Source organism: Scomber japonicus, chromosome 14 (genome assembly GCF_027409825.1).
Source record: "Scomber japonicus isolate fScoJap1 chromosome 14, fScoJap1.pri, whole genome shotgun sequence".
In the NCBI taxonomy this organism is placed as follows: Eukaryota; Metazoa; Chordata; class Actinopteri; order Scombriformes; family Scombridae; genus Scomber; species Scomber japonicus.
Window position 1 is genome coordinate 2,135,687 of NC_070591.1, and position 12,570 is coordinate 2,148,256.

The following is a 12,570-nucleotide window of genomic DNA, read 5'->3' on the forward strand; positions in this document are numbered from 1 at the left end:
AGAAACAGTCTCTTACTTTGTGTCTGAGGGTCCAGGTTCATTACTGAAGTGTGGAGGAAGACCATTAGACCGGTCACTCTTCATAGACAGACAGCCGGATATTACAGACTCTGCTCCGTCCTCCTCTTCCTCCTCTTCCTCCTCTTTCTTCATCTTCTGGAGTCTGAGAGGTAAACCAGTAACACTGGAGACACACACACATACACAGTATAATAAACCCAGTCCTGCCTCTCAACTTAGTAGCTTCTTATTAGTTGACATGACTTTAACTACAACCATGTGTGTTTTCTAGTCATCACAAAGAGAAACTTTGACTCTGGTTTAAATCCAACAAACAGACTTCAGATAAACATGTGTGTGCTTCTTAACTGTGACTTCTCTCTATTTAGAGCTCAGCAGTGAGTCACGTGACATCGCTGTGAGGACGCACAAACCAGGAAAACAACAACAGGAAACAACGTTTAACACCTCAAACTCTGTCATTTCACATTATTCTGACACACTTTAATCAACTAAACAATGAATGTGATAAATAATCATCAGATTGATCAATAATGACAGTAATCATTATTTACAGTCCTGATATTAACACTCACCTGCCTCAGACTTGCTGTTTTCCTCCTTCTGCTCTACTGACTGTGAAATGGCGTCTAAATGGACTTTCACCTTTATTGCCTACCTGTCTGCTGCTACCTGTCTGCTCCTCCCTTTACTGGAAGTTACTACCGTGTGTGTGTGTGTGTCAGTGTATCTTGTTTATTTTATATTTTTTGTGCAGATATATTTTATTTTTCTTCTCCCTGTAACTCAGAATTTGGCATATTAGGATCTTTGTGTTGTTGCTATTTCAAATCTGAATACCTGCTTTGGCAGTTATAATTTTATCTTTATAGTCTGAACAGACTTTCACCTTTACTCCCTACCTGTCTGCTCTTACCCCTTCTTCTTTATTAGAAGTTGCACAAAACAAACATGGAACAAAGCAACTGATTGTTTGAAGCCTGAGGCAGGACATTGATACCACGAAAGGTTTCAACATCTCAAACTCTGTGATTTCATATTTTTCTGACACACTTCAATCAACTAAATAATGAATGTGATAAATAATCATCAGATTGATCAATAATGACAGTAATCATTATTTACAGTCCTGATATTAACACTCACCTGCCTCAGACTTGCTGTTTTCCTCCTTCTGCTCTACTGACTGTGAAATGGCTTCTAAATGGACTTTCACCTTTATTGCCTATCTGTCTGCTCCACCCTCTTTACTGGAAGTCACATGCTCCAAAGACTTTTTATTTACTAGCCAATATTAGCGTTATCTTTATCAGACTTAGCCATATGGTAACTTCTGGCTCCAAATATCCAAAAAGGCAACAGTCAAAATGCAAACTTGAGGTTTCAAAACGCAGGTCCACAAACCAGTGAGCGATGTCACGTTTGTTATGTCCATTTATTTACAGTCTATGATGTTTGCACTGCATGCTTCAAGTTTCTACATTACATTGATGTACGTTGCATTGTGGACCACCATTGGCTCCAAACTAGTTGTGATGTCACAAATCCTGCTCGTAGGCCCGCCCATTAAAGCTAGATTTTCAGTGAGCTCAGAGAAACATACATCATTCTGCACAGAGAAGAAGAAATATCCAACTGAAAGAACAAGAAGAAGAACACATGATTTTTGAATGGAATGATACTTTAAAGACTTTCTCGTGTGTCTGCAGACATGAAATGAGTCCACTAGATGGCGCTCATGCTCCAAATAAAGAAGAAGAAGAAGAAGAAATTACCTCTTCCTCTGCTTGCAGCTGTTTCTGTCACTGACTCTCTCTCTTTCAGTCAGTGACGTGCGGTGTGGTCAGTGGCTGGGTAGGCAGAGGGCATTCAAAAATCTAAACCCTAATATACACATAAAATGTTGTACCCAGTATCAGTAAGCTCAATCAGCTGCTTTAAATATCTGAAATAAAGGGCCATGCGGGCATAAATTACATATGTGAGAGTTTGTTTGTCTGGTTTAGTTATTATGAAAGCTTATACCATTGTGAAAGTCACAAAAGCTGAGAATGCAATTATAACACAATAAAATCTTGGTGTTATTACTAGGTAGAAATGAGAAATTTAATTGAAATATATATCAAATAATTATTAATTTGCAAATAATGACTACAATAACAACATACCTACATAAATTGCAGAGCTGCCAACTTCTCAAAAAACCTTGGAGTGAGATTTTGTCGGGGGTGACCAAAATTTTGTCCCGCACACATTGGTGGCTCAAATATCAGGGAATTGGAATTTGCCGTTGTACCCATGTTGTGCATTCTGGTGGTTTGTAGGGCCCAAAGCCATTGATAGGGCGGCATACTGGAGATGGACAACATTGGTTACATTCTGAAGCAAAGACATAGCTGGAGGTCCACCCCCAGGACATTTTGGATAAAGTAGATGTGATTTCCTGCATTCAAGTGGATTTTTGGGTGGTATAATAAAGATGTGCAATACCTGAACTAACTCTGATTCATGTTCATCTGATCATGACTTGTAGGGCCTTCTAGACTTGAAATGTTTTAACAATCATCTTGTAATGAATCACTTTAGATCTACTTTCTAAATATATAATTATCATATGCAGTATGCAGCACTGTAAGAGGTTTCTCCATATAGATATTTTATAGATGGATCTATAAATCTGGATTTTGGTATTTATGGAAATAACAACCATAAATACAAAAGTTAGATACAATCACAAATACTAAAAAGTAAATTAAAGGGTAGAAACATTTCTAATATATAAATATAAAGTAAATAAAGAATCTAATTATCACAAATTATAAAATAAAATAAATATAAAATAAATTAAAAAAACAGAAATAAAAGTAAGTTGCTTAAATCCTGTATCACATAAATATACAAGCAGAACAAAATATAAATAGTGTTATAATTTTATAGTGCGACTCATTTTACTTTTGGCATCATTAGGCTTCCATAGCTGCGCTAGATTATCTGCTCCTAACCTGCTGCTCTCCTCATCTCATACTTCAGACTGAGATCTCCTCAGCAGGTAGAAACTGCTGACGTGACATTATGAAAAAGAAGACATGACGTGCAAATGAGCGATAGAAAGCCGATCGTCTTTTGTTTAGCGTGAGAAAATGGATGTATGGCGTGAGTGCGTGTGAAAACAGGCAAAATCGTGTGTCACACGCCGAAAGCGTGAGAGTTGGCAGCTCTGTATTACGGCTATTATTACAGAGTGTTTAAAGAAGTAAGCTGTATACTGGCACAGTAACCATAGCAACCCAAGTTTCTCGGTTAAGAAGAAAACGTTTCATGTGAAGTTAGTTTAAAGATAATAAGAGTAAATAAACTCCTCATATTTTGATATCTGAGAGTGATCAAAGGTTTGCTCGTCTGTTGTCTTTTTTATCATCCGTGTCTGAATTTATATTAATCTAAAACCCATTACATTCAGAAGTAAGCTGTATACTGGCACGGTAACCATAGCAACCCAGGTTTCTTGGTAAAGAAGTAAGTGGTTGTTCAGTGGGAAGTTATTTTGAAGACAACATGAGTGAAAACATAACGTCTGAGCCTCAAACCTCGTGCAGTTCACCTCCAAGAAAAGAAGAACGACAGTCAACACCTGACATTTTGATATCTGAGAGCGATGAAAGGTTTTTTCAGTCTTTATATGAGTTTATTGAACACGAGAAGCAGTACCTGCAGTGTCCGGCAGAGGGCGCGGACGAGCTGCGATATATCATCTACCGCTCCACGTTTAATAAGGTATAATAAGCACATTTACTTACAATTATTAGTGGATTAAAGTTTAAAATTTAATACAAAATATATTTAAAATGTGTATGAAATAGAGAGTAACAGTGCTAACTATAACTGCTTTATAAGGAGTAATGATTTAGCTACTTATGCTTCCATATTAATCAATTTGGCTATTTTTAGTCCCATTTTCAATTGAAGGAATAGTTTGACATTTTTGAAAATATGCCAAACCTTTATTTGTTCTGTTGATGCAGTTCAAAGTGTTTTATAATAGACTGACAATCGAAAGGCGTAAGAAGAAAAATGAATAAAATAGCTTAACATTTTACAACATGAATACAGTAAAATAACAGTTTAAATAAAGTGTATAAATAATGTCTATAAATGATCTCTATAAATTTGAGAGAGTTGGGAGTTAAGTGTCCCAAGATGCCATTGAAACATTCAGTGGCTATATTGAATGAAGTTAAGGTTATTGGTATCGGTAGTGGTATTATAATTTTCAGTATTTTCCAAAATGTCGAACTGGTATTATAATTTCTTTAATACCCTCAACTAGACTGTCAGTTCTTCTCCAAAATCTCCAAATTCAGTTTACATGTGATTTTAATGTTTTTACTTTTGATCAAGCAAAGAAAACTTCACTAAAGAAATCTATTCAAACTATCATTGGATATATTGTGAAATACTAGCAGTACTCTTTTGTAGTTGGGTGCCAACGTTTCCTAGAGACTGTGGGACTAACTACAAATGTTAGTCCCATAAATGTGTCACCATGGATTTTGTAGGTTAATTTTCCCTGCAGTGACGTATTTATAATGTCCAGTGTTCTGTACATAGTTTGCACTTTTTTGCAACTTTGGTTTGATGCCTAACTGAGTTTTGTTGTCTCAGCTCTTTGCACAGTTGAATATAATCTACTAAAAAGATTAACACTAATAATCTTAGTCTGAATCTAAAGTCTCTTTTCATTGTTTTTCTTGTTTCTGACAGGTGATCACTCGAGCAACGGCCTATAAGAGACTCCTGATGAACATCAAGGCAGAGTATGATGATGTCATCAGGGCGTTAAAACAGAGGGAGGATGAGACGAGGGCGGCTCAGCGAGCTCTGGCGGCTACGACGTCGCACCCAAAATCACTGTCGACCTGCCAGAATCAAGCAGCCATGCTGAGGGAGAGGTGTGTGTGATGATGTCATTATCTGCCTCCAGCTGATGGTCCTGTCTTTGTGCTTTCATCTGTTTTCTTTTTACTGGTCTGAAGGTGATGTCACCAACTCCCACGAACCAATAAAAACTGATGAATATTTGAATCTGTTAACAGTTGTGTTGCTGTTTGCACAAACACACAGTCCTGATGAAGCAGATCAGCTCAGTTTTCAAGTGTTAAAGAGAAACAGAAAGAAAAACACAAGATATGAATACAAGTTTTCAGGAGCTGTAAGGTCAAAGTTTGGAAGAGGGAATTATTTTAAACAAATATCATAATTATTATTATAGTTTTTGGTATGTTGGGGTTTTGTTAATGGATTCAAGTTGAAAATTTAATACAAATATATTTTTTAAATGTGTATGAAAGAGAGAGAGAGAGCGCAACCAAGATGAGATACATGTTTAGTCTTTCACCTAAAAGTTTAAAATGACAGCATGAACTAGTTAACATGGTAACAGGAACATTAAAATAGGACATGAAACAAACAAGGTGCCTATTAGCCATTTTCAACTCTCATGAGCCTGTTTTTGCATTGAAGGTTTAAATACATCTCTTCACATGTAAAAATACTCGACAGCTTCTTCCTGTTTGTCTCCTTACAGAGTTTCTGTCCTTCAGAGAGAAACTGCAGAACTTAAAGAAGAGATAAAGAGACAGAAATCATCTAAAGAGCAGAGCACATGGATCCCAGGTACCACTGAGGCTGAGAATAAAGACTGTCATGTGTTGAATGTGGGCTGTTTATGTATTCATATAAAGATTTATCACATTGTTGACTTTCATTAAACAATCATTGATTTAATCTGAGTGAATTAAAAAAGCTGCTCAAACATCCGTCTCATGTTCAGGTTTGATGGTGGCAGAATCGGAGGATCCTGAGATTCTGGAAAGACATCTGAAGCACCTCGAGGCCCAGAAAGCGTCTCTGTTGGACAGGAAGAGTCACTGTGTCTCTGTGGAGGTCAAAGATGAGCTGGATGCAGAGCTGCAGGCCGCCGAGCGCCACAGAGACCAGATGAACGCCGAGAACCAGCAACTGAGAGTCCTGTAAGAGCAGAAATACTGAACCTGCTGCTGCACTGCTTTCAAAGATACATGATTTATAAAGACATTAAAATATTGATGAGAAACTGAGCTATTTACTTTTTAGCAGTAAATTCCCTCTTAGTGTTTCCTTTTTCATGTGTGTCTTCAGGTATCAGCGTCTGAGGTTTGTGTTTGACTGTCTGTCCAGCTGGGAGGAGAAACAGCAGCAGGTTCCTCTGGAGGAACTGTTGGGTTCCACACTGGAGAACATCAGACAGACCAGCGGTGAGATGCTGCAGCTCCACTTTAACATAAACTACTGAGAATGATGGGATGGTTTGATGTCTATTCAAAGGTTTCATGAGTCTTTAATGATTCAAAATGATGAATGAAACAAACAAAAAAAGGACATTTCTTTGTTTTATAGACTGTATACTGTTTGTTTCAAACTTCTCGGCTATTATAAGTCTTCAATACAAAACACATTTCCAAAACACTATTCAGCATTTTAAAACGTCTTTCTGCAACATTGATGATGAGTAATTGATATTTCTGTATTTATGGTTCAGAGGTTATTTATCTTTATTTATTTAGTGACGGACGATGACGGCCGCAGCATTGACGCTGAGCTGTTTGAGGACGAAGAACCGACAGGAGTCAACGAGTCCAAGCTGCTGACAGATTACCTGGACAGGTGACCAGATATAAACACAGATCTGATCGGTTTGTCTGGACTCTGGATCTTTCATCACTTATTCTTCGTCTTCTTTTCTGTCAGGTTTATCGAGCTCTTTGATTCGGCTCAGTACGAGGACGCTGCTCTCCACGCTGCCAGATCTCCTCGAGGAGTCCTGAGGAACCTCGACACCATGCAGATGTTCAAAGGTACAAAAACACCAACACATCTCAACATTTATTGTATAGATGAATCCAGAACGAAAGCAGAAGTAGATGAGACGCTTCATGTGTAAACCTGCATGTAACACTATAATGTAATCAAAGCATTTAAGAGCTTTTACCAAGAAATCACCTAAACAAGAAGCAACATCATTTACTTCCTCCACTTCGTCACACAAGTCTGGAGAAAATGAAGCAGAAATGTCATTTAGAAAAAACACCACACAGAGACTCTAAACCACTACAAAGAGACTCTAAACCACCACAGAGACTCTAAACCACCACAAAGAGACTTTAAACCACTACAAAGAGACTCTAAACCATTACAAAGAGACTCTAAACCACCACAAAGAGACTCTAAACCATTACAAAGAGACTCTAAACCACCACAAAGAGACTCTAAACCATTACAAAGAGACTCTAAACCACCACAAAGAGACTCTAAACCACTACAAAGAGACTCTAAACCATTACAAAGAGACTCTAAACCATTACAAAGAGACTCTAAACCACCACAAAGAGACTCTAAACCATTACAAAGAGACTCTAAACCACCACAAAGAGACTCTAAACCACTACAAAGAGACTCTAAACCACCACAGAGACTCTAAACCACCACAAAGAGACTCTAAACCACCACAGCGACTCTGAACCACCACAAAGAGACTCTAAACCACCACAGCGACTCTGAACCACTACAAAGAGACACTAAACCACCACAAAGAGACTCTAAACCACTACAAAGAGACTCTAAACCATTACAAAGAGACTCTAAACCACCACAGAGACTCTAAACCACCACAAAGAGAGACTAAACCTCCACAAAGAGACTCTAAACCACCACAGAGACTCTAAACCACCACAAAGAGACTCTAAACCACCACAGCGACTCTGAACCACCACAAAGAGACACTAAACCACCACAGAGACTCTAAACCACTACAAAGAGACTCTAAACCACCACAAAGAGACTCTAAACCATTACAAAGAGACTCTAAACCACCACAAAGAGACTCTAAACCACTACAAAGAGACACTAAACCACCACAAAGAGACTCTAAACCACTACAAAGAGACTCTAAACCAATACAAAGAGTCTCAAAACCACAACAAGACCACAACGTAGACTTTCTGCTTTAAGATTTCCAGACTTTGTCCCGAGTTTGTTTCTGTTGGTTTGTTTTTGTTGAAAGATGTCTTCCTTCTTCTTCACCTGTCCCCTCTCAGGTGTGCAGGGGCCCCCAGGCTCGGCCCCCCCTCTCCTCCTCTTCTTCCGGGCGCTGCTGCTCACCGTCTCCGCCGGTGACGAGTTGTCGGCGCCTCTCTCTCTGCAGATGGTCGTCGGCTCCCTGCAGCACGACGCCTTGCAGCTCGTCATCCATGCCGTCACTCAGAAGAAGTAAAAAAAAGAAACATAATCAGATGAAGTTTTTATTCTCTCTGCTGCCTTTCAACTCTTCATCCTCCTCTTCCTCTCAGACTGACATTCACTGAGGAGCTAGGCGACGTCCTGACTGATCATGCTCAGAAGACACCCCGGGAGGCCGACTTATGTCTGACGTTGGCCGCTGTCGTCTACGAAGGCTGCGGGCTGGACAGTAAGACTGCACTGAACATGTGCAGGAGAGGCCTGATCCACAATGCCGCCGAGTTCATGAAGCACAGCCGGGACCTCACAGATGGTCTGTGTGTGTTCTTCTTCTAATTAATGTAATCTCTAATTTAATCTGTCCAAAGCAAAGGAGTTTCAGTATCTTGGGGTCTTATTCACAGCAGACAGCAGCTTTTTGTCCATGTGAAGCCACCGTAGCTCAACTCTGCTCCACATGTTTCACACCTGACAACATTATCCTTTACTTTCTGGAAGCTTTTAAACCACGCTGAACTTTAGTGTGGCTTCGTCTGCATCATGTTCCTTCCAGTCAGCTAGCTAGCAGGCTAACTTACTACCAGTCAGCTAGCTAGTAGGCTAACTTACTAGCTAGCAGGATAACTTACTACCGAGTCAAAGTAGCCGAAAACTCACTCCTGTCAGGTTTTACCTCAACACAAGAAGCTTAGAGCTCCTCCTAGTGGCTTAAAGTGAACATTGCTTTCCAGTAGCTGTTAATGAACCCTTCATACTAGACTAGACAACTCAACTCTTCAGCACAAAGGTCGTCAGTAGTCCCCGCAAACGATTATTCAGTTTTATTGACCTCTCTGTCTCTCTGTCTCTCTGTCTCTCTCTCTGTCTCTCTCTCAGAGGACTGTATCTGGGTTCTGTGCCGCTCTTCCAGCCTCTCCCTCCTCCAGCTGTTGACGGAGCCTCGGCGGGGCTCGGCTGTCCTGTCAGCGGGCGTGGCCTGCGTCTCTCTGCTGGTCGACCCTCAGCAGCAGCAGTTAGCTCTGCAGCTCCTGGACAGCTTCGTCAGCAGAGGACGAGGTTCGTCACATAAACACAGCAGCTCTGACATGAATTCTGCTGTTATGAAGCTCAAACATGTTCAGACTGAGAGGTGATAGTTCTACTGTATGTTTTACTATTGAGGTTTATATTTACATACATGAGGCAAACCTGAATATAACTGTTCATGAAAGAGTTGTTGGAGTCATTCGATTGTTCAGGTTTTCATAATACAGTATTTTCCTGCAGAACCAGTACTGTAAATACAATCATAATGTTAATAATAAAGAGTATGAAGTGACCATTATTAGGATTTAGCATTTTTCAAATGATTCAAAGTGCTTCACAAGACAATAAAAACACGACAGATTAAATAAAAGTAAAGACAGAAGAAAGAAAGTAACTATTAAAACAGCAGTGCCGAGGTTGAACAAGAACAAATCTAATATTAAAACTTGTGCTATTTATTGTTTGGTTGAAGTGCTGCAGTGTTTCAGATCACTGCTTAACTCAAACATTCAGACTTTTCCACAATTTGTCTTATAGAAATGAATAAAAAATATGACTTATATTAAAATATTAACAGTCTTCTCAGGACAGGAAGTATGGACCCTGAATGTGATCATAAAGACAAGAGGAAGAAACTAAACTAAACTAATATAAGACCTGACCTGAGGTGACCTCTGACCTCTCTGTGTGTCTCTGTCCTCTCAGAGGTTTTGAAGCAGGTGATCCTGGAGGACAGCAGCTCTTCAGTGGACGTTTGGACTGATGTGGCGTCTCTTTGCTCCGAGCTAAACCGTTCTGACCTGAGTCAGGCCGTCCTGTCCGTCCTGCTGGACCAGAGCGGGACCAGAGTCCTGACCCCCGACCTGGAGGGAGCTCGACTCATGGAACACGTCTTCCTGTGAACAACTGAACCTGAAAGTCCTCCAACAGCAGTTTCAGCTGTTAAAACCTGATTCTTCTTCTGTTTATAGTCCAAACACAGATTCAATCAAATATGAATAATTTATTTACAAAGACAGAAAAATAACTAAAATAAAAATAAATGTTATACATGAAGCTGAAGCTCCAATCAGAATAAAAACGCTGAAACTTCATTTATTTCCACGTTTATTAGAATTTGGTCTTTGTTCATTATCAGCATGGTCCCACCAGCCTCCCTTCAGACCAGTAGAAAACTTCTCAAACCAACATTACACAACGCTTTACACAAAACTAACATCCAGAAGATTCAAATGTAAGATGTACAGCATATAAAACTAATAACTGGTAGATCAGTGAATAAAAATAAACTGCTGATGGCACAGGCTTGATGTTGTTATGAACAGAAGCAGGATATGATTTGACCTGCATGTTCCATAACCTTGGTAAGTTACCTGCCTGGTTACCTGTCTATACACATAATATACCAAATGACCACTGTTTCATATTTCCAGCTGAGACTGTGAGAAAACTACAACACGTCATCATTATTTCTACTCTGCTGCTCTGACTGTGGTAAAACAGCCACGTCTCACTCTCTCCCAGCAGTAATCCTTCTCCTGCTGAAAGTCACAGTCAATTCTCTTCTGCTTCATTCATTAGTTTTAGTCCTCGTTAACTCTCAGTGTGATTCTGAGACGCTTGATAAATATGAGCCCAGCTCACAGTCTGACTTATAACACCTGTTTTTATCTTTTCTGCATCAAACAGCTCATGTAGAACAAATCTGTAAAGTGCTGACTTCAGCTAAATCCAGAGATAACTGTTCAGTTTGGAGTCAGTTAAGAGACTTAAGTGAAGATGACAAAATCCAGATCCAGACTCCAGATGGATCATCAGGATCCAGCTGATCCTCTCTCAACACTCCTGGATGTTCACTCTCACTCTGACAGAGATCATGACCATCTGATGAGAGAAGAAGAAAGAACAGAGGAGATAAATGAGTGTTTAGTGAGACTCACTTGATCAGCTGTCAGTCAGTGATGCAGCACATCCAGTATAAAGAGCAGCAGGGACTTCAGTCCTGTTCAGACCAGAAGTGGAACAGCTGTGCAGCGTAGCTTGCTTCCTTTCAGCTCTCATGTTAACGTGTTGGAGTGAACACACTGAGCTCCAAGCTCACGCACCTGCACACACTTTTACTATCAAGTGTGTTTCCTCTGCAGATTTCACTCAAGTACACAGAGGAAATAAAGTGCTGAGAGTCATGAACACATCATTACTGCAGAAACAGAGACATTCACTCATCAGTTTACTGATGGATTTACTGCTGATACATGTCAACTCTTATCAAAGTTTAAAGCTACAGAGTCTCTGTGGGATTTGAAGATGTTTCCTGCTGTTAAATCATCACATGACAATCAGTCAGAGCTCTCAGCTAAACAGCTGCTGTGATTCCTGGACTTCAGCAGAGGTTCTGGTCTGTATAAAGACCACATGGTTACTAAACGTAATGATGCTTGTGTGAAATCAGAGCCAGTGATTTGCAGGCTGCAGTCAGACTGATCTTAGAGCTCTGACAAAGATGAACTGATCAATAGTTTAGTGTTGAAATGAGAGAACAAACACTTTGAGATCAGATTTGATGATGAGGATCACTGTCTCTATACATGTTGTAAGGCTGTCAGCTGTAATCCAGCTTTATTTCCTGCAGACATCAACACAACAACAACAGTCGTCTTCACATCAACTCAAACACATGATCACAACAAGCTTCTGGCTCATCTGATTGACTGACTGTTCTCTCTCTCTCTGTCTTTCTGTCCAATCCTGAAGCCTGTCACCATTCTCCTCTCACAGCTTCACTGAGGAAAGCAGCACTGAGAAGGTTGGAGCTTCACCAGGAAATACTGGATCTTTGCTTTGATACTGACTGTGTTTAATACTAAACTGCTGAAACCAGCACAGACTGACTCCAACTCTCTACTGACCTCACAGTCTCCAGTCTGCAGTGTGGACTCTGCTGAAGATCAATCAGCTGCTTCACGTCTGATTCCTTCAGGTTGTTTCCCCACAGATACAGATCTCTCAGATGGGAGGGGTTGGACTTCAGAGCTGAGGCCAGATAATCACAGCTGATCTTTGACAAACTGCAGTAATCCAATCTGAATAAAGAATAAATGAAGTCAGTTTAGAAACAAAGTTCATGTTTGAAATTATTAAATGTTTCATAATCTGTTCAGAGCTGAAGAAGATTTAAATGTAGAAGTTATGTTTCTATGTGTGTCTGTGTGTGTGTGTGTGTTAGTGTGTGTGTCTAAGTGTGTCTTT

At 39.8% G+C, this 12,570-nt stretch overlaps 1 protein-coding gene across 1 annotated transcript; it reads left to right on the forward strand.

Annotated features, from left to right (window-relative positions):
* Positions 1 to 3,576: 3,576 nt before the first annotated feature.
* On the forward strand, positions 3,577 to 10,223 carry LOC128373245 (clathrin heavy chain linker domain-containing protein 1-like). The gene is made up of 11 exons (XM_053333536.1): positions 3,577 to 3,795; positions 4,783 to 4,970; positions 5,606 to 5,694; positions 5,852 to 6,050; positions 6,199 to 6,314; positions 6,624 to 6,723; positions 6,808 to 6,914; positions 8,154 to 8,325; positions 8,406 to 8,608; positions 9,172 to 9,351; positions 10,027 to 10,223. The coding sequence occupies exons 1-11, from the start codon at positions 3,577 to 3,579 to the stop codon at positions 10,221 to 10,223; spliced, it is 1,770 nt and encodes a 589-aa protein (XP_053189511.1).
* Positions 10,224 to 12,570: the final 2,347 nt, after the last annotated feature.

What these genes read in the sequence shown, in the direction of transcription:
- LOC128373245 (XM_053333536.1), top strand. Translation starts at nt 3,577, where the DNA reads ATGAGTGAAAACATAACGTCTGAGCCTCAAACCTCGTGCAGTTCACCT. An exon ending in AACCAGCAACTGAGAGTCCT is followed by an intron (nt 6,051 to 6,198) that starts GTAAGAGCAGAA and finishes GTGTGTCTTCAG; the next exon opens with GTATCAGCGTCTGAGGTTTG. An exon ending in CTGACAGATTACCTGGACAG is followed by an intron (nt 6,724 to 6,807) that starts GTGACCAGATAT and finishes CTTTTCTGTCAG; the next exon opens with GTTTATCGAGCTCTTTGATT.